We start from the raw sequence: 22,108 nt of genomic DNA on the forward strand, positions 1-22,108 counted from the left end.
TTTTCATTCAACCAGGAACCAACATTGGAACCACATTGAAATAAATGGTTTCTGGTTGGTTCTTTTTGCTTTATAAGGATGTCTGGAGGGCAGCTGCTGTTAGGATTTTAAAACACAAGGGTTTTCTGCTAGTACTCAAAAGGGACGTGCGAAACAGAACAGGCCTCAGCTCAAGAGACCTGGGATACACAATGTGTGTTTGAGCAATCGCATACATGGAACCATTCCCTTGGACTCGCGTCATTCATGGAGAAGGATTTTTGTGCTTATTTGTTACTGAATATGAAGAAAGCTCAAAAATATATGGGATGCAAGACAGTGAATGCTCAAGATCTTCGAGTCACATTTTTTTTTTTGAACAGCACCTGCCTTTGTGGTGATCGTTATTCTATATCCTCCCATACAGAGAAAAGGATTTATCCAGCACAACAGAACGGCTGCTTTAAAAGAAGATCCTGAGCCACAGACCAACCAGCAGAATCAATCTCCATTCTCCTCTGGGTCTGTTTGCTAATTTCATAAGGCTAATTGGATTTAGGATCATGGGGTCAAAACGCTTAGAAATCATTTATCCCATCCTCTTTATTTGAAAAGGGAAGACCCAGAGAAATTGGGACTTAGTCTAGGTCACTCTGAGTGACCTAGTCAGGCAACACTGAGATTCAAAAACAGGACCTCTGCCTGCTTCCAGAACCAGTGACAGTCCCATTGAAACACAAGGCCACCCCACACTCTTTATTACCTAGAATAAGGGGTCATCTGATATGGATTTGTTGTTTACAATTAATAGATTTTTGTTGTTGACGCAGTGGTATTTTTGGAAATCAGATCTGCTTCAAGTCCTCATCTTCACAAACAAATCAATTAGCATTTTTAAATGGCATAGTGTCGGGCACTGGGACAGCTCCTGATGATAAAAAATAATGAAAAAAGTCCCTGCCCTCAGGGAGCTTACACTCAATTACAGTGAACCTCCTATCCTCCCTAACAACATTAGGCAACTTTCCAATTCTGGATTGTGTGTTCCAGTTTTTCCATTCTGCCCCCTCCTCCCCCTCCTGCACCTTTCCATTGGTTCTTATTCTGCAGTCTCTCTAGTTCTGCCTTCCCTCTTGGTTTCCTGCCCCTTCTCTTCCACTGAAAACACTGCCATCACTTGCTCTGAGACATCTGGTCTCTTTAAGCAGTATTTCAGCTGGGCTTCACTCCCTTTCTTCCCATCTTCCTCTCCCTTGGGCTTTCTTCCGAAACGGGAAAATCAACCAACCGACAAAGGCATTTACAAAGGTGTGGACAATTCACAACATTTGGGAATTGGGCTTAGAAAGAATATAATCTCTGCCACTTCCAATTCTTTGCTAAGGGAGCCAATATTTAACAACAAAAACCCAACAACAATCTCTGCCATCACAATCTGGAGGGACAGGGGGAAGGAAAGAGGGAAGGAAGACTAGATCTATTTTCCAGGAATGAAAAAGGGAAAAGAGCTAAACTGAAGGCAGTCCTTTTATTGACAAGTGGATTCCAATAATACACAAATGATTGCACACACAAAAAATACATCATTTAAAAGGGGAGGAGAAGAAAGCATTGCCAACAAACACGGCCACTGGCTAGAAGTGGCTGACTAAGGGAACCCCGCGGGAGGGAAGCTCCTGGTGTAACTGACGGAAGAGCATGGCGCATCTGTTCCTCTCCTGGGCCTTCCCCAGCATGTGGTAGAGCCGGGCCTGCAAGTAGAGCACGTCTCTGATCTGCTCTTTGCAGTCCACCTTTGCAAAGTAACCCTTGGCTTCGTTGAGGTTCAGGATGGCTGACTCCAACGCTGACGGAAAAAAGGGAAAAGGCCTTTCACTCCATTAATTAGGGCAAGTCTAGAGTCCCATGTGCTTTCCAGACTTGAGATAGAGGTCTATCTGCTCTTTGTTGCCCTGGATACATTTCTATTCCTCTTCCTCCTTAAGTCTGACTCAGGTTTCAGATTTGTGAAGTAGGCTTTAAACCCTCAGTTTCTGACAGTACATGGCTCTGTAGAAGATAAGTTTACTCACCCATTTACATTAAAATCCCCAACTCCAATATTTCTATAAGTACTGCAAGCCTTCTATAAAAATCTAACAGAAGTTTCTGAAGACTTGAGTAACTTCAGTGGTTTAAACTACTACTACTACTATCAATACCACTACTACTACTAGTAATGAAGTGCCAAATTAGAGAGACTGGTCTGAAGGGAGCCCCCCCGAGGACTATCTTGACTCTACCTTCTACTTTCTTCTGAGGTTCATAGGAAGCAGCAGAAGCAACCTGGCACTTGGCCACCAGAAACATAGCACGCCCTTTGTCCAGCACGGCCCCATCTGCTAGGATAGGCTCAATGGCCATATGGAGGATGTTCAAAGCCTGCTCAGGAATTCCAAGGATAAGCTGGGAAAACAACACAACATCAGCCTGTGCATCTCTATGGCCATAAGTGGCCATTCGACAGCTTGGCTTCTGTTCTCCTAAGTCACCGTATCCCAGAAGAAGGATCCTCTGGCTCAGACTCTGGCCACGCCCACTTTAAAAGCACTGATAGGAAAGTGTCCATTTAAATAACAGAGATGGGGGAAGAAAGGACGGAAGGTCATCCACACCACAAAAGGCTCTTGGATTCACAGAAGGGGCTGTGGAAGTGTCCTGTAGGGAACCCAAAGCAATCTGATTTCCAAAAGCTTCTTCAGGGCCACAGGTGAGGGGCTCCTGGGGTTTTCTAACCTCACACAAGAACACATAAATTGTTTGGCCTTGAATTCTGTGACGTGTGTAACCAGAGAAGGGAGAAGCAACAGGCTGTCCACACGCTACAGTGGTGACCAGGGAGTGCTGGAAGGCCTGCAGGAAGCCTCCAGCGCGGGAGAGAACTGCTCAAAATAAGTGCACTGTGCACTGGTAGAGAGGCCCCAAAATCATCAAAGGCCCTCTATGACAAACCAAAGTCTATGTCTTCGACTGGGAAGGGACTAAACGATTCCGGGGGTAACAAGGAGATAAGAGCTGCCTGTGCCGACCAACGAGTCCAGGCTCCTGTAGCAGCCTCACCCACCCTGCCTCCAAAAGGAGGTAGAACCTCGCAATGTCACAGAGGGCCACAGGATCCCCAGCCCCCCTGCACAAGTGCATTCTGTGAAACAAGAGGTCGGCTCACCTGGGAGAAAGCCAAGCTCAGCACGGTCTCTGAGGCCAGGTACTGAAGCCGGTATTCCCTGGACAGGGCCAACGCCTGCAGCAGCACAGGCAGAGCGATGGTGTGACAGGAGGCCCTCCAGTACAGCTCCGCCACGGCCAGCAGGACACTGTCCCAGACACAGGAAAACAAACAGGGACCCGACCTTGGAGAGTCGCCCAATGGACGGCCCTCACCTTGGCCCAGTGGCTGCTGCCTCCTCTCCCAAGCACTCAGCACTCATTCAAGCCTTACTCTGGGGCCTTTTCTGCTGTTTGTCAATAGAATCATCATGGTTTTATTTTCACTCAAAGCTGATTTCTGTTCCCCCTCTACTGAAACTGAAACCTGGCATCTTGTTTACAAAGGAAATGCATTTTTCCCAAATGAATTTAAGAAGATGCTGGAAAGTGACCTAGGTCATCTCATCAGGGACCAACCTCACTCAGCTAAAATCTAAACAGCCATTTCCTTTCTAAAAGTAGTTTACAACCAGTGTTTGTTTGGCTAACAAGCCCAGACCTTCAAGATCCTGTTTTCAATCAAACAGTTTAGACAGAAATGACTGCTTTTTCCTTTAACATCAGCCTCAGACTCGCAGAGTCAATCAGAAGCCCACCCAAATGTGACATACAACCAGGCCTCTAACCTGATCACCATTTCTGTGTTCTTCATCTTCTGACATTGAACCAACAACTTCTGCAAAAGCTTATGAGCCTCCGACATCTGGTTCTGGGCCTGTAACACAATTGCCTTCCTACAGCCAGAGAGAAAGAAAAACAATGGGGTCAGGGCGATGCCCCACACAGGCTCTTCAGCCACTTCCAGGGCCACCACAGTCTCCTCCCCAAGGGCACAGACTGTCTCTTCTGTCTCCTCTTGGTGACACTACTGTGCTTAGCCCAAACTTCTGACACCTTGTCAGGAAAGCAGAATCCTGCCTTGGTGCTATTTGGGAAACACTGGAAATATCAGAAAATACTAAAGGTACTTTCTTCTCCTTATTCATTAGTGAGTCATTCTTAAAGACCCATGTCAGGTCCTATATCCAACAGAAAGTTGCTGTTGGCACTGAGCCCCGTATTGCACTATAAGCATATCAGATTATCCCAGGCCAAGAACTCTTGAGGAAGGCCCCCAGCACAGTGACTGGGCCCCAGGCATGATGTATGAAGAACATGGACAAGAGGCTCACAAGAGGTTAGGTTTCAATTGCACCTTTACAGAAAACAGTCATGTCTTTGAGATTATAGGTAGTCACAATTCTCCATTTTCAGTAACAAACAATTTGTTTTTAAGCCAAGTTTTATTGATACCTTTTGTTCTTAATCATAATTATTTCTAGATATGCCCTTCTCCTTATGCCCAATATTGACCCCTCCTGTGTAAGCAAAAATAACCATCTGATTCTCCATCCCATTCTGTGTCTTGAGAGAAAGGAGATGCATTTCCTTCTGTTATCCACGACCAAGGCTGATCATTGCAACTGCTCAGAATCTAGCTTACTTGTAGTGTTCTTTATTTTTGTTATGCAGTCATTGTGTACAGATTTTTCTCCTGGTTCTGCTCCCCTCTCTCTGCATCAGTTCATACATAAATCTGTCTGCATTCCTCTTAGTCACCATTTGTATTCCATTACATTCAAATATCACATTTTGTTTGCTCCCAATGCCAGGTACCAGCTTTGAGCTCTTTGATGCTACAAGTCCTGCACTGAATGTTTTTGTATACACAGGCCCCACTCTTCTGTTTTCTACCTCCTTCACACACATGCACAGTAATACAAGAGCAGGGTCAAAGAGTATAAAGAGGTTAGTGACTTCTATTGCTTAATTCCAAATCATTTTTCAGAACAGCTTTGCCAACAGTATGAGTTATACTACACAATCTAGCGTGATATCATGTCAGGAGATAATGGGGTTTTGAACACAAAAGTGTTTGGTTCAAAAATAATTTGACACATATATATCTTCCATCTAGTGCCAGGCTTAGAGTTAGGAAGATCTGAGTTCAAATACTGCCTGAGACATTCACCAGCTGTGAGACCCTGGGCAAGTCACGACCTTTCTCAGTATCCCCATCTGTATAATGGAGATTATGATAGCAGCTACCTCCAAAGATTGCTGTGTGGATAAAATGACACAATATATTTGTAAAGTACCATATGATACAAATGTTAGCTAATGATTATCATTATGAAATGGTCATTAAGGGCAGGGACAATATCTAACACGCCTTTGCAGCTTTCAGAGCACCCACACCCCGTGACGTACGGCAGCCGCTCCATACATATGTGCTCACTGAGGAGGAGAGATACTTCTAACAGGTCTCAGCCAGAACTCTCCGTCAATATGAACTAGAAGGGGTAGGAAGGTAAGCAGAATCCATTTTTAATGTGAAAAAAAATCTACAATAAATGATTAGCTGATCGTTCACAAAGACAGCAGCCACACAAACAGAAACAAAGCCAACTGTGAAAGCCTCCTCAGGAGTCGGTTTCCTACCTGTACACCCCCTCTATGCTGTTCAGGGCTGTGATTCCTGTCACAAGAGAATCTGCAACATGGTATTTGCCATCATTCATGGCTCTTCCAAACTGTATTTTCTGCTCACAGAGCATCCACAGCTGGAGGGCAAACAAACAAAAAAAAACCCCTCACAAACTGTTAAGTAAAAACACATCGGCTGTTCCCTGTCCTCCTGGGGTGAAAGCCCTTGTGTGGAGAGAATGGAGACAGCGAAGGGCCGCTGGCAGCTGAGTAAGCCCCTCCCCACAGAACACACTCACACCCGAGCCCTCGGGCTACATCCTCATTGGAATGACTGCAGGCCCAAAGGTAAACCTCTGTTCTCCAGCTGACTTTGGTGCTGATTCTCCTCCGGCCTGGTTGGTTCAATGACATGGATCAGGAGGCAACAAGGACCTGAAGCAGGGACTATGTCAAAAGCCTGCTTCGCTGAGGGCCCAGCAGGGCTCCCACCCAACAGAGGCCTAATAACGCCATGTTTCATGGAGAGAATCTCAGTAGTTTTCTCATTTCTAATTGGACTTTAAGAAGCCATCTGAGTGAGAAGCCTGGGGACCGGCCTTAGGAGGACAATAACTGTGCTAACAGAAGTTCTTCCAATTCTAGGTTCTCAGAGAGAAGGAAGAAAAACCAGCCCCTTTGGACTCTTAGCAGAGACACGGAGGGAGAGTAGGTGACACCCAGGAGACCCTTATAAAGCCTCCCCTTCTGGACAGCACAGAAGGCCCTTCAGCCGGGAAGGCTGCCAAGCCAGAGCCAGCAACACACAAGGCACAAGTGCCCCTGGGTCCCCAGCCACCCCGGTGCGTCTCAGGCCCTGCTAGCCGTTGGAGAGACACCACTTAGGACAAGACAGACCCTGGCCCAGCCTCTTTCTCCGAATAGGCACACCTCCCAGAGCAGGGTGTCAGAGAAGTGCTGCAGAGGCAGCCTGGGGGGTCCTGGGAAGGCCACAGGGGGTGGAGCCAGCAGCTCACGGGGTCCCTGCTCAGCCCTGTTACCTCCACATTCCTCCTCTGGAAAATGAGGTGCCTGGAACACCCCCCCGGCCCCCGGCCTCCCTTAGTTCCTCCACTACTGTACCCTCCCACTGGCCACAAACACCCAGACATCAGAGGAGAGGAGCCCGGGTGGGAGGAGATCATCCAGCTCATGCTGTCAGCCAACTAACACCCCATTCCTGCTGTTCAGGGAGACATGTGGCGGCCTCTGATGACATCCAAGCAGTTGAGTTACCTGTGCATGCTGACTGTTCGGCGGGAATCTCTCTTTTAAGTGTTCCAACACTTCAGAAGCAGCCGCCAAACAGCCCTGAAAGAAGAGAAAGGCCCCAGTGGGTTAAATCCCTGACTCAGCAGCCTCCTGACCAAGCAGAGACAAGGCCGCTGAGGAGGGTCAGCTGTTCTGGGCACGCGAGCTGGCAGCACGGCAAGGAGTTGGCTGGTCTGGTACATGTGAGGCCCCAAGAGGCCTCTCACTCAGCCAGTGTAGTCCTGGCCTGGGAAACATCTCCCTTGCCTTCCAGGGTCATCAATGTCCACGTGCCAGGGCACAGATACCCCCTCCTTTCAGCACGCCCCGGCCCTAGCTGCTAGTATATCCCTGCTTCGCCCCGACCTGAAAGAATAGGGAATGTTCTCACACTGGGCAACAACTCCAGTCACCTGGGTCTGCCAGGAAGGGCTAAGGAGGAGGGCTAACCCCCAAGATCAGAACATGTACCTGCGGGGGCCACAAAGCCAGAGCCCCCTCTGAGACTGCTTCTACTGACCCCTGAGAGTAAGCTCCTTGAGAACAGGCTGCTTCTGGTCTTTCTCTGCATCCCCAGCACTGTGCTCAGTGCCCAGAGTAGGTAGCTGGGTAGCACAGTGGGTAGAGTTGAACCCGGAGTCAGGAAAACCTGAGTTCAAATCCAGTCTCAGACACTTACTAGCTTGGTGACCTTGGGCAAATCACATAACCTCTCTTTGCCTCAGTTTCCTCATCTGTAAAATGGGGATAATAAGAGCACTACCTCCTAGGGTGGTTGTAAGGATCAAGTGAGACATTCATTGTAAAGTTCTTCACAAACCTTAAAGCACTATGGAAACGCCAGCTATTGCTGTTAACTGGTAGGAATAAATGCCTGTTGATCTGACTTGTTGATCTGGCTCGGCCTCAGCAGGAGAGGACCAGGAGTCCACACCCATTCAAGGCTCCTGACAAGCATCACAAGCAGGCTTTCAGGCTTCATTCCTAATGGGCCGAGGAGTCTGGGAGCTATGGTTTATAACAGGTGAGCCCCAATTTTTCCTTTAAGTGTCCACACAAATAAAACCACATCAATCATCTACTGTTACATAAAAAATGAATTCCAGATTACGCCATCAGAAAGATACATGTGCATGTCTAGTCAGACAAGAAGGCACATGGCGAAGTGGAGACCAATTAATGGCCAGTCCAGCAGCTCCAATGGTAACCATCCACATGATATCAAGAGATGGAGAAGAAGGACCCTAATATCTCAGGTTGGGGACGCCCCACCCCCACACGGAGGGTTTGCAGGAGGAGACTTCCCTGTTCCCCCCACCCCCCACCAATAGGATCCCATATCAAAGACCTGAGTTCAGGTGACTGACCAGCTGAGCAGTCACAGGCTGAGGTCACCAAAGGGGACAGCAGGCGTGCTCCTGTTACCCATGGCCCCTGTGAGGAGGGGCAATCAGACAGCAGCTCCTATGATGCGAGGGTCTGCTCCCAGACCCAGCCCTGGCTCGGGCCCTTTCTAAGATGTGGATGTGTCGGGGCCTCCACTTCCTCACCTATAAAATGAGGATGATAACCCTCGTACTGGAACGATGAAATGAAATGTAAAGCAGCGCGCCAAGTAAACGTGAGCTAAGAACCGCGAGCGTAACGGCAAGTGGGCGAACAGCTCTCCCAGCACAGCTCCCTTCCCAAAGGGCCTGTCTGGATAACATGGGAAACACAGCGATTCTAATTCACAGTGAAACAATCTACCTACATCACAGTCATTAGACTAAGTAAAATTTCTGATACTCTGGCTTTGTTTTCCCGTGCATTTTTATCTCTGAAGTTTCTAAACTTTAAATTTCCTTCCTTGCTATCCTGCAAAGGGAGGGGAAGGAAAAAGGAAGAAGCTGGAATAGCCCATTGGCTGCTCTGCAGCTGAGGCGTTACAGGGCAGCCTGGGGCGGGGCCCAGATGGATGAGAGCTCCAGCCCGGACCGGCTGGGAACACTAACAAGATCCAAAGGGCACAACCCCTTCTCAGGGTCATTTTAACTTAACCTTTAATGAACCACGAGAACTTAAAAGAACTAGATGTGAGTAAAGTGTCAAGGTTTTTGTGCAAACTAAGAGTTAAGGGAAAGTCATGATTTTAAAGAGCAGTCTTCTAAGCAGAAAAAGAATTCTTTGTGCCCTGCATAACTCATGAAAGATATGCTTGGCCAGATTTCATGTCCATAGTTAAGAAGGAAAAAATTCTGCCTCCAGAATATTTGAGAAATGAGCAGGCAATCAAACCAAATACCTGAGTAAACCTTTCCCAGATACTGTCTCCAGCGCAAATGTGCCCATTAGGGAACAGTACTGGGCAGCGGATGCTTCAGGGCCATAAATCGAGAACAGGAAAAGACTGAATGGGGAGTAGTCATTGTGAACCTTCACAAAGGACGGTGAGAGAAGGCTCCCAGCTGGCTGTGTGTGTTCATACCAGAAAGCTTTGGGGGATCCTGCCTTGGCTCAGGGAAAGACCAGCTGATAAAAACACCCTGGAAAACGTCAGCTCATAACTCATCATCAAGCTATCTGCAAAATTAGAAAAGGCTAAAACTGCTCTGAACAGCAGGACTTCTTTGGGGCCTTCCCACCAGGGCAAAAGCCACTCTGAGCTCCAGAGCACAGGTCAGGGTCAAGTAAGTGTCCACAGCTGCTCAGGCCAACAGCAAGGCAGCCTGCTGAGGCACAAAGGGGAAGAGTGTGGTCTGTAGGTTTGGAAGAGGAATCCTTTAGAGGCAGGGAAGTGCTTAGTGAGATGCTCAGACCAAAAGGAAAAAATGTTTCTTTGGCTTCTTTCTTATGAGAGAAAACATTTCTGAGATTTCAATTCCCCTTTAACACAGCCCAGGAAGTTACAGCCAGGGGGAAAGCAGATGATTCCCTTTTTCCTTCAAACCTTTTTCAAGAGAATGTAATAATAATCCATGCTTAAATTTTGAATCAAAACCTGTCTCTGTCCTGGTGCCCCTGCCCAGCCCCCCACGGCCACACCCTGCATCCAGCTGCTCCCCTCCCCACAGAGGGTCTCTGGGGCCTCCACCACCTACACTGAATGCCCGCTGAAGGCAGGTCCCAAGCTCACCTGCTCGGCATGGAGTTCAGCCAGGTGACACAGCACCACCGCAAACGACTCCGTGTTGTTCTGCTGCACGCCCAGGTTCAAGGCCTCCAGGCTGTTCATGCTAAGCAGCGTCTGGGCCTGCTGGAGAGCCATGGTGCTGTACATGGAGAAGGACCAGAACCAAGCTTCCACAGTGAGCCCAGGATGTCCTCCCTCGACCCCGGCTGGATACCAGCGCCCACAGCTGGGGACCTGGTCACATGCGGCTCATCTGTGGGGAATACTGCTCAATGCTTTTTCTTTCTATTTTTGATTACAAAGGAAGGTTCTCTGGGTAAGGACCACGGGAGGGATACATTTAGAAATAAAGGTGATGAAAACAAAAAGTACCCACATGTTTTTAAAGTGGAAATATGTGGTTACCTCCCCCCTCCTGGCTCTTGGTTGGGTCTGCAGCGGCCCCAGGGCCCAGCTCTCTTGCCCACAGCCACAGACATTAAAAGCTGAGGTAGGATGGGATCCAAGCAGGCCATGGGGTAAGTGGGAGCTTAGTCTAGACTTACTGTTCCTCCCAAATCCCAACTCCCCACTTTAAATGCAGTCAGGTAGCGGGCATGCCTGTGCAATGCAGATTTGGTGCCAGCCTGTCTGAGGTTCTTCTGGAAACTAGAATGCTGGTGAGGAAGACAGCTACCCTCCCAGCAAAATGATGAAGCACTTCAAGGCCAGGTTAGATAGTGGGTACTTGTGAAAAACAGTGAAATGTGGTCAGGGGAGAGAGCAGAGCAGAAGCTGACCTATCAGGCTTCAGGCTTTGAAGACGCATTACAGAATATCACTCGCAAGTGAGAGGAGACTAAATGTCCAGGAAACAAGCCATTTCAGGGGCTCCCCTGGAAAGACATGAGCCAAAGAGGATGCAGCCTTCTTTCTCCCTGCAACTAGGATGAGGGTAGGGGGTCAGCTCCATAAAGGATGGAGCTCAGTCTGGACCACAGCTGACGGCAGAAAGGTGGAGTGTTTAACTGTGAGCGTCTCGTCATCCCCTCTCTTCAACTCTGAAAGAGCCCCAGTGCCCAACAGCCCCCTCACTCAGGCCAACTTCCCCATTTCCACATGGTTCATCCATGAAGGGAGGCGAGGAAACAGGTGCCCCACAGGCACACCCTGACACAACAACTGCAGGAGAGGAGACCTCCGAACCCTGCTTGGAGACACATACCTTCGCCCATAGAGTCTCCAGATGGCAGTTTTCTGGGCAATGCTGATGTCGATGAGCTCCGACAGACTGTGCTTCCAATGTAGAAGGTCAGAGTCCTTCAGGGCATCCATCAGCTTGTTTGCCGTCTTCCCAGCAAAAGCTCTTTGTTGAACTAAGGACTGGATCCCAAGGGATGCTAAATACTAGGGAAACATACCCACAAGGCAGGGTCACGTTACAGAACTGCCTTCACTGAAGTACATCCTGACCCCCAATGGATTAAGGAAAATGTCACTTGAGAGCCTAAATTGTATTTCTGAAAAAGTAGAAGGAGAAAAGATGCTATCAGATCAAATTTTCTCACTGATTTCCACGATAATTTCCAACAATCTATTCCCAGAGGGAGAGGGGGTGAAGAGGGCTCCAACAGAGGGTGACAATCACCTCAGAGCTTGCTTTTTCTTGCCTTCTCAATGGGTGGGGAGAGGCGGAAGGAGGATTTGAAACTGAACATGAAATAAAACTAAATTAAAAAGAAAAAAAAGAAAGCCACTTGTGAGCATTCTTTTCTTTTCAGAAGAAGTCCCAGCATCATTGGTTCTCCTACAGAGCTGCTGCCAGAGAGGAGGCCAAGGGAGGCCCAGGTGGCCTGAGCACACCTCCTTCTAGCCCACTCGGCCCCAGAGCAGTGATGAGCATGGTCACTGACTCTCTGGGACCTAAGCAGGGCAGCCAGCAGGCGCCCAGGGGACCAAGAGGTGGGCAGAATTCTCCAGCCAGGGTCCTCTAACCTCCACTGTGAGGCAGAGCTCAGGGTGGGCAAAGCAATACAAAACAGGCAGAGGATAGCCCATACTAAGGGTCAATGATTCCCGGCCCAAAGTCTCTTTTCAGTGGCCACTCAGACTCTGTGCAGTCTTCGCACGTAGGAGGGCAAAGAGGGGCAAGGTGGCACCAATGAGCATCCTCCCCAAAAGGGAGAGCATACGTCCTTGCTGGGAGCATGGCCGGGTGGGGCTTGTGCCACAATTCCTGAAAGCCAGGAAAGGACAAGGCCCAATGTCTGGAGGCTGAGCAATGACAAAAATTCAAGTAGGAACTTTTAAAAATGAATTCCCCTCCCCTTACACTGGAGGTAAAGCAAACTGTGTCATTGGCTCCTGACATTATTAAATGGGCAAAAAATGAGCCTTTCTAAGTGTTGTGCCAAGCACTGCTGACCCATATCACAAAACTAAAGAAAGCTAAAAAATAAATACAAGCTAAAGCATCATTGTGAGGACCAAGTCTAAAGCACCATGCATATCAGCTGTATTATTCTTAATGTTTTCAGATTCACGCCTGAAAGCTGAGCTCCCTCAGGGATAATGGGCAGAATGGGCTAAGTCTCAAATCTGGCCTAAAGCAGCAAGAAGAGAATCAAACCAACCATGGAAGCTGCCACTGCTCCAGTCCAAGAGGGAGCAGAGATATGACAAAGGCTCGGGCCTTCTGCCTCCGGAGCCGCGAGGCGCCTTACCGGTAGCCCAAAATGCACAGCTTTCTTCACCGAGTGTTCCAACAGAACACAGCTATCTGATCTCTTCTGCTCCAAGATATACAGCCAGCTCTGGTGGGGGAAGCGAAGAAAAGTATCACTGCAAGGAAAAGGGCTAAAAAGATCCTGAAATCTCAGCGTGAGCTCGTACGCAAGTAGTAACAGGACCTGAGAAATCCTCAGAAAGCACGTGCTTTCAGCAATGAAGAGCCCGCACAAAGCTGCCCTGCCTGCACCTGAGCTGACGGACTGGCACGAATGACCTCTCTCCCTAACAGCCAGAGATGGGAGTCACAGAGAAAAGCCAAAGCCTCTCCGTGGCCTGGGACTGAGCCCTCCAGGGTGACTGCCGAGGAGATTCTGTGTCCCGCTTGTGCTTCCCAACCGCTGCCTCAGCCAGGGTCTCGGCTTGGCCTATGCCTTTTTATAAAACACCACAATGAAGGAGGTGGTCAAAGGCTTACCTTTGGTAGTGGGGGCGAGGTTAAAACACCCAAATCCTAAAAGCTGGATAAGACCAGAGGCACAGGTGGGTCTCCTGGCCTGTTCCTGTAATTCTGGATAACTCAGATCCGGTGAGACTCTCATCCCTGCCACCGTCTGGGGGCATCATCATCCCACCTGCCTCAGATGAGGTGCCACCGGAGATGGCCCTAGGGGGGCCTGGCAGCCTTACCAAACAGTGCTGGAGACACACGTGGTCGTTGGACTCCTGGGCAATCCTGATGGCCTCCTGCAGGGCAAGCTCTGCCTGTTGGCTAATGACAGACCAAGCATTACTATCCCCTTCACGGTAAACATGTACAAGCTGGATGCAGAAGCTGAAGAAGTAACACCGCCACAGAGGTCCTCCTACCACTCTGACGTCTGGCCTAGAAGACAGAGCCTGGCCTCTGCCTGGTGAAGCCTCCCCAGCACCAGGGCACGCTGCTTGTGAGGGTGATGTCAGGACATGGGAAGGCGCCCCTCACCTAACTGTCCTCTGACCTAGAACGCCTTCTCCTTCCCCCATCCCCCTCCACATCTTAGAGACCCTTCCAGGCTCAAGTCCCAAAGACCTGGAACCCTGAGGTTGGCCGCTAGGTGGCGCAGGTACTGAGAACATAACAGCTCCATTGCTATCCCAAGTTAAGACTGGCCACGCATTTTAAATTCGGCATCTCCTTAGATCCTGTGAAGCACCCTGGGCCTGGAGTCAGGATGACCCACATTCCACTCCAGTCTCAGATACTTCCTGGCTGTGTGACTCTGAGCAGGTCACTTAACCTCTGCTGCCTCAGTTTCTCCATCAATAAAGTAGGGACTGCAGCGCCCACCTCCCAGGGTCATAGTGAGGACCACATTAATTCTCCACACAGCACTGCACAAACCTTAAAGTGCTAGAGAAACCCTGGCCACGGCTGTCACTGTTACTGTGGGAGAACCCACAGTCTCTCCAGACAGACTATCAGCTCCCAGAGGGCAGCTATCATCGCTTGTGACTTTCCTGTCTGCCAGCTCCCTACATGGTGAGTGCCAGGTACACGTGTCTGCTGGTGGAGAACAGGAACAGCAACGTGAAAGGGGCATTTCTATAACTGGAGTTTACTGGGGACCCCCCGCTGTGTTTTAGCCCTTCAGCATCACCCTCAGCACCAGAGGAGCAAGAAGAGGAAGCTGGCTTCTTCTCTAGAGCCCCCCAGAGGGCCCTGCTGAGCAAAGGAGGTTGCATGAATGCACATAGGCTTGGAACAAATAGAGCCCAGCCCTTGAGGCCAGCTAGGCATGCTCATGGGGCACGGCTCTCGGGTCACCCCAGCAGGTAAATGGTTGTTAGGAGGAAAGGGCACCAAGGACAGCCTGGAGAGGAGCTGTGTGGCCAGCGGCTGTTGGATTAACACCTGAACAATGCCAGGCTCCTGGCTGCCTTGGCACTGTCATGTCAGAAAAATCCAGAGGCCACAAATCTCTGTGACAGCTCTCTGGACACCACCCCATCTCTGACAAAGCAAATCACAAAGATGAACCAAGGCTCAGGAAGAGGGAGAGCATTTTAAGAAAAATGTCACCCTTTACCCACAACAACTGACACACTCAGTGCCCCAAGATGCCTCTGTTATGACAGATGCCTCCCCATGGAAGTCTCTGAACCTCCAAAAGGCTCTGGGAAAGTGTCCAAACCCCAGTAAAGGTCATTTCTGCACTAGACAAGGCCATCCCTGAGGCCTGTGCAATATCCTGCCCTGGACTTCTGCAGAGGAGATCACAGGCCTGCCCTGGATGGGGCAAGAGGAACAGCTAAAGGGATTCCAGACCCTTCTGGCACCGTGACTATGGACAGGACAGACCAGAAGGGCAACCACACAGGGCCCAGACCAAGGTAGTGACCCTCAGCACGGACATGAAGGGCACTTGGGCAGCCACCCAGGGCAAGGGCTCGAGGCGGTGTCCCTCTGCTAGGGGGGGGTGAGGGTGGGGAGGGGTTGCAGAGCCACTGATCAGTTCTATCCCTGAGCTTTTCCTCCGTGTTCACATGGAAGGAGGGAGAAGCTAGAACTTACTAGTGTCCGAATCGGCAGTGCAAGGCAGCCAGATTGAGAGCAGCGTATCTCAAGCTTCGCCCATAACCTTCGTCCCCGTTGCTTTTGCTCTCTGCCCCCGTGAGAATCAGGCGGTCAAAATAATGGAGAAGACTGTGCGTAGAACTGAAAACATCTTGGACCCGAAGACTGTTTAAGTAGCTTAAGTAATGCTAAAATGAAAGACACCAAATAGTATTCATAATTCTCCCTTTCTTGCGGAAATCATCTTAAAGACCGTGTGGCGGAGTAACAGAATGATCCCCAGCCACCACAGCACACAGGACCCTGTCGTGCAGCAAGAGGACGACAAGGATAACCCTTTCCTAATGTTCCCCTCTATACCAAAGTAAACGCTGGTCACAATGCACACAGTAACCAAATGGTTCAGATTGCAGGACTTTCAGAAATAATTTCACACTGAAATCCACATCACATCACAGACATGTTAGGGCCCGTGTGCTGAAAAAATGTGACTCGTGACTTTTTGAAATCCTATTTAATTAAGAACCAAGATGAAAAACAATTGTGCTTAAAACAGTCTGAGTTAAAAATACCATTGACAATGTGGTGCTATTATCAAAACACCAAGTGTGCCCAGTCTGATTCCAGTTCTCAGAAGATGGCTTGTGAAGACACTTACCGCTTCGGCAAAATCTGGATTAAATTTCAACAAGTTATTCAATTCTTTCTGTAAAGAAGCTGGAGTGAGGGCTTTTGTCTCATCATTCTTTAATAAAGACGCCTGAAATGAAGATAATAAATCAGCTTCAAAAAATGCAGAGAAATGTACGCTGAGGATCACATGATAAAGTTTATCAGATAAAGTTTCATAAAGAGGAAGATCAGTGATGCTTAAGTATCACATGTGGGAAATCAGCTCCAGATTAAGCAGTGATAGGACTTGACTTTGGACTACATACGACAGCCCCTCTACCCAGACAGGTTTTTCCAATTTGTTAAAAATACATCTGTTGAATCATTTCTTCAGGCTTCTCTGGGTCTGTGGCAGCTAAAATGCAGTTATCAGCAGACAGCATGCTGCTCCCAAGTTAAAGGAGAAGAAACCTCTGGCACCTCCCCTAAGGTGGGTCACTGCTGTGTGGCATGGCACCACAGGAGGCATCTTTCCCGTGTTAGTGAAATGAAACCAAAAGCAGGGAGACCGAAGGCTGTCAGAGGCAGGTGTCCATCACTGCAGAGACTAAGGGAAATGCTGATGTCTCCTGTGGATTTGTGGATTAACCCAGAGATATTAAGATCTACTCTGGATCACCACACAGAAGGGGCAGGGAAGGTCAGGCTGCTTGCTACCAAGCTAACGCACCTGTTGGGAAAGGAAGTATTCAGCCTGTTTCTGGGAAAGAGGCCCACTGCAGGAGATCTCCTCATCTCTGAAAAAAAAGAATGACCGTGAACATGAGGACACCACGGCAACAAACACAGTAACACCACCAAAGCGAGAGGGTTCCTGTGAAAAGATCTTAAAACTCTTCCCAACAGATTTCCTTTCAATTCCTAAATAAGAATCAGGATTAAAAACAGGGTCAGAATTTCTACTTTGGAATGACAGTCAGATCTAGAAGCAGACTCAGAGCCCCTTCCTCCAAGAGGGCACAAGCCTTAGAGAGAGACCTGGGTTCAAATTCTGGCTCTAACTTTGGCCAAGTATGGAGGTCGCCAAACTTGCTGCCCAGATCCACTACAAGCATCCTCCGTGTTATGGCACTGCAGCTGGGTCCCCGCAGTAACTATTACAAACCTTTTCATTTCTCCTCAAGTCTCCTAGAGCTGCCCCTCCCTACACCCTCTGGAAAAAGGGGCGTCACCTCATTCTTTGATGCCCCTTGTAAGGTCCCTCCCTCTCCTCCTTCCCCAATTACATGCTTCGAATGACCCCAACAGCCCCTACTCAATCCTCCTTTGCTCCAGGAACCCAGGAGGGGCCCATCTCCATGCCAAGGCCAGCCCCTGCTCCTGAGCCTCTGTCCCGCTCTCTCCCCATCTCCTAGGGAGCTCGTGCTCAGGATCATGCCATCTCTAATGCTCCGTCCTCCTCATCCAATAGGGGGCCTTCCCTATCGCATACAAACATACCCAAATCTCCATCCTAAAAGAAATCCTTCTCCTGACCCCACCATTGACCCTCCCACACGACAGCACTTCACCAGATTCTTAGGAATTGTCTCCCTCCGTCGCCTGCCCTTTCTTACCTCCTGCTTCCTTCTCAACCCCTCCCAGTGTGGCTTCTTAATCTCATGACTCCAGTCAATCTAGCCTCTCCAAGATGACCCCTGTCTTAACTGCCAAATCACAGGATCTGAGCTCTAGAGCTGGAAGGAACCTAAGACACCTGTGGCCTGTTCTCGGGGGCTCTTCTGGAGCTGTACGCAGGCAGCATCTGACACTAGGGACCACCCCGTCTCCAACAAGTCTCTCCTCCATGGGTTTTTGCAACACTGCTCTCTCCTAGCTCTTCTCCTATCTGGTCACTCCTCTCCAGTCTCCTTTGCCAGGTTCCATATTCTATCCCTCTCCTCCTTTCTGTCCCCCTCCTTGGGAAGGGAAGCAATTTGATCCAGATTACACATGTGCAGGCATGTAAAACATTCCCATCCTAGCCATGGTGCAAAAGAAAATGCAGACCAAAAAAAAGCCATCCCAAGAATAATTAAAAAGTAAAAAAAAAAAGTACACTTCAGTCTATATTCAGACTCCATCAGTTCTCTCTCTGGAGATGGACAGCATTTTTCACCATAAGTTCTTCAAAAATGTCTTAGATCATCATATTGCTGAGAATAGTTAAGTCACTCACAGCTGGTCATTGTACAATGTGGCTATTACTGTGTACAATGTTCTCCTGGTTCTGCTCACTTCACTTTGCATCAGTTCATGTAAGTCTTTCCAGGTTTTTCTGAAAGCATCCTGCTTATCATTTCTTCTATCACTAATAGTATTTCATCACAATCATACACCACAATTTGTTCAGACATTCCCCAATTGATGGGCATTCCTTCAATTTCCAATTTTTTACCACAAAACAAGCTGCTATAAATATTTTGTATCTGTAGGTCCTTTTCCTTTTTGCTTTTTTATTTCTTTGGGATACAGACATAGAAGTGATATTGCTGGGCCAAAGGGTATGCACAGTTTTATAGCCCTTGGGTCATAGTTCCAGATTGTTCTCCAGAATGGTTGGATTACTTCACAACTCCACCAACAGTGCATTAGCATCCCAATTTTTCCACAGCCCCTCCAACATTTATCATTTCCCTTTTCTGTCATATTAGCCAATCTGATGGGTGTGAGGTGGCACCTCAAAGTTGTTTTAATTTGCATTTCTCTAATCAATAGTGATTTAGAGCATTTTTCATATAACTCTAGAAAGCTTTGATTTCTTTTGAAAACTGCCTGTTCATATCCTTTGACCATTTGTCAATTGGGGATGACTCATTTTCTTATAAGTTTACTTAGTTTTCTATATATTGGAGAAATGAGGCCTATATCACCCCTGCCAAAGCCTCTGCGACATCTGACTCAGAGCCTAGGCTTCTCTGAGTGCTGAAAGGAAGACTTCATATAATCGGGGCTGCTCTGGTTTGGAGAGAAGCAACTTTGGCAAGGGAGGGAAGAGAAGACAGCCTCCCAGAGGGAGGAAGTGAGCCAAGCCACAAGGAAGGAAAAAGATGCAGAAACAGCACCCCAAGCAAAGGCACAGAGGCAGGAGAGGGACAGTGAATAGCTATATCAGGCTGACACTTGAGGTTCTTGCTGGGAAGCAGAGGGAAATAAGGTAAGGAGTAAATAGGAGCCAGCATACACAGGCTCTAAACAGCAGGCTAAGTGGCTTAAATTTATCTTCTAGGCAATAGAGAGCCTCTAAAGGTGTTGGAGGAGGGGAGGCACATGATGAAAGCAATGTTCTAGAAAGGATCATCTGACCCAGGTGTGAAGGATGAATTAGAGAAGGAAGAGAACAGAAGTGGGGAGACTAGTAAAGAGGCCACAGCAGGAGCCCAAAAAGGAGTCAGTAAAGACATGAATGAACCCTAGGATGCTTACAAACCACACAACTTCTACATTAAATTGCCAGTGGCCACTTCCAAGGGTCCCCTGGCAACACTGGCTGAGGCGAGCCCCCATATCCTTCAGGTGCCCGGTCTCAGCCTGACCCAAAGTCTGGCCGCTGCTGCCACTGTGGTGGCTGAGACCAGGGACGACAGGGAGGCCAGGGGCTGGTCTCATCCTGCAAGATCCAAATGCTACCACTTGGGGGCAACAAAGCCAGTTTAAAGCCAGATATCTATTACAGCATTTCCTAAGCCATCTGCCGAAGGTACAAGAGAAAAAGCATCATTTTTGTTCTCTACTTTCCAAAAAAGCGTAGTTCCTGTTTTACCAGAAGGAACATCAAGGGCCTACAAGGGGGATTTGGAAAACTAAGTGGGTGGGGTTCAAGATATCGGTAGTCCTTGCTCCCCACCTTCCACTTTTAACAAGAATGACTAGGTGAAGAAAAGTCATTTTAAAATAGAGGTTCTTTAAAGAAGCATAGATTTAGAGTTGGAAGACCTCAGGAGGTCATTTTATAGAACTCCCTAATTTGATGGAACAGAGAAGAAACTGAGGGCCAGAAAAAGTAAGTGAACTGGCCCATTCTACCCACATAGGAAGTAGCTGAGCTGGAATTCAATCCCAGGACCTCTGCCTCTAAATCTTTCTACTGCATCAACGACTCTTAAAGGAGGAAAGAAGAGAGGAAGGGAGAGGGAGAGAGGGAGGAAGGAGAGAAGGAAAAAAGAGAAAGGGAAAGAGAGAGAAAATGGTCTTTCATAAAGCAATCCAAGGTCATGAATCATAACACTGCCACAAAAGCTACTTTTATAACCAAGAGCAGACAGTGTACAGAAATACACATCACAGAACTCTGACATAGTACTGACAGCAAGCAAAGTGACTTCTTTCCAGATGAACAATAAACATCACAATGCTTAATGAGGAGGGATGGGCAGCTCCGCACAGTGGAGTCTTGTCTTGGAGACATCCTGGCCCTGTGAGCTCCAAGAGCAGGTGGAGGTCAATCATCTTCCCAGAGACGAAAAATTCCAAACAAATGGCCAATATGCATCTGTGGAAGGCATTTCCACTCTGGAAGTTCCCCACGTCAGTGAAATCCTAGGCCTGGACCCTGCCTCTCCCAGAAGACAGCTCAGAGGGCTGTGCTTGCAAAGACACTTCACACAGCAGCTTCCCCTCGACCAAACCCACACTGAGCTCAATGTGCAACAAGTAAGTCTAGCCAGAGGAGCCAGCATGGGCACCCCCATGGGGTCATGGGGTCAGGAAAGGCGGCGGCACAGAGGGGAGCCTTGAAGGAGGAGACAGGGAGCCAGATCCCAGGCTGAGGGGACCAGCCAGGGTGAGAGCACAAGGCAGAATGTCACACTTGAGCAACAGGAAGAAAGCCTGGCTTTACGGGGAAATAGAGCGAGTGGATCCAGGTGAACAACAGGGGCCAAGAGGTCTTTTGGGCACCTGCTTTACTGAAACCCTAGGAAAGCCTCTTAACCAGCACCTGGAGTGTGTAAAGTAAATGGGTTCTTTCATAGATCAGAACTGGGAGCTGAAGGGATCACCCAGACCAACCCAGGAAACTGGAGCCCCAGAGGGGGAAATACCTTGGCCAGTGTCATCAGAAAAGGCAGGCAGAGCCAAGATCTGAACCCAGGCCCTTGGTCTCTGAATAGAGAGTACTTTCTGCTGCATCCCAAGCCTTGTGGGTGTTGGAAAACTGCTAGTTTCCTTTCAATAGTCTCACATATTCAATGTCCCCAAAATGTTCTGTGCACAATTAGTTTGCCTAATAAATAAATCCTTCCTTCATAGATAGTGCCAAGGTAAACACCTCAAGCTGGCCGCTGTCTAAATTCTGAGTGAACAGCATCTGTCTGTCCCTGGCCAGCCTGCTGTCTGCCAGCCCAAGGCTTTACCTCGAAGGCACATCCAGCTCCTCTCTCTCCATCGTCCCTAAGAGTTGCCCTTCGGGGCTGGTCATGTCCATCTCAGCCTCTTCCGCGGCGGCTTTTTTCTCCGCATTTTGAAAGTACTCCTGAAGGGCGGTATACAACTTGTACACCTGACTAAAAGAAAGCTTATTGTATGCCAAGATCATGTGACGCAGAAATAAACCTGGAAAACACAACACATTTAAGTTTAGTTAATTAAGGTAGTAGATGGCTGAAATCGTAAGGGCATCGAGATGGGGACCTCCCAGTATGGAAATCCCCTCTGTGGATCCAGAGCAGCAAGAGAACTGCCCTGGGCAGTGAGAATTCAGTGACCTGGACACAGACACACATCTACCGTGTTTCCCCGATAATAAGACACTGTCTTATTAATTTTTTTGGACAGAAAAACACCAGAGGGCTTATTTTAATGAACATTGACAGCAATTTTAATAAACAGGTAAATGTGAACAAAAAAGTACCTTTATTCAATAATGAATTCAATAAAGAACAGGATGATGCGCTCACTGCTGCAGCTCTGATTGGATGCAGCTCGGAGCGCGGCGTACGTTTCATGGGGGGGGGGTACGGTGCATACAGAGGGTACCGTAATGTAGCGTGTAGCGCAGGGGATCACCTTCACTACAGTAGCAATCTCAATAGGGCTTATTTTGGGGGGAGGGCTTATTTTAGAGGAATCTTACACAGTAAGGGGAGGGCTTATTTTCGGGA

At 48.5% G+C, this 22,108-nt stretch overlaps 1 protein-coding gene across 4 annotated transcripts in view; it reads right to left on the minus strand.

The window, feature by feature from the left end:
* Positions 1-1,488: 1,488 nt before the first annotated feature.
* The window catches only part of ANAPC5 (anaphase promoting complex subunit 5), a 29,346-nt gene continuing 8,726 nt past the window's right edge, over positions 1,489-22,108 (minus strand). Inside the window, exons 4-17 of one of the 4 annotated variants that reach the window (XM_069081802.1) lie at positions 21,362-21,560; positions 16,699-16,765; positions 16,015-16,116; positions 15,354-15,544; positions 13,490-13,571; positions 12,796-12,885; positions 11,298-11,479; positions 10,097-10,232; positions 6,967-7,041; positions 5,707-5,828; positions 3,852-3,959; positions 3,185-3,332; positions 2,262-2,400; positions 1,489-1,825 (exon numbers count right to left, since the gene is read on the minus strand). In XM_069081802.1, the coding sequence (XP_068937903.1) occupies positions 1,614-1,825; positions 2,262-2,400; positions 3,185-3,332; positions 3,852-3,959; positions 5,707-5,828; positions 6,967-7,041; positions 10,097-10,232; positions 11,298-11,479; positions 12,796-12,885; positions 13,490-13,571; positions 15,354-15,544; positions 16,015-16,116; positions 16,699-16,765; positions 21,362-21,560 (1,853 nt within the window). In that variant the 3' untranslated portion in view covers positions 1,489-1,613. Of the gene's footprint in view, positions 1,826-2,261; positions 2,425-3,184; positions 3,333-3,851; positions 3,960-5,706; positions 5,829-6,966; positions 7,042-10,096; positions 10,233-11,297; positions 11,480-12,705; positions 12,886-13,489; positions 13,572-15,353; positions 15,545-16,014; positions 16,117-16,698; positions 16,766-21,361; positions 21,561-22,108 lie in introns of all 4 variants that reach the window. The other 3 variants (XM_069081801.1, XM_069081800.1, XM_069081798.1) reach the window with 3 other exon arrangements.

This window comes from Petaurus breviceps, unplaced genomic scaffold (genome assembly GCF_028583685.1).
Source record: "Petaurus breviceps papuanus isolate PSGF00001 unplaced genomic scaffold, PetGlider_PUasm1.0 99, whole genome shotgun sequence".
In the NCBI taxonomy this organism is placed as follows: Eukaryota; Metazoa; Chordata; class Mammalia; order Diprotodontia; family Petauridae; genus Petaurus; species Petaurus breviceps.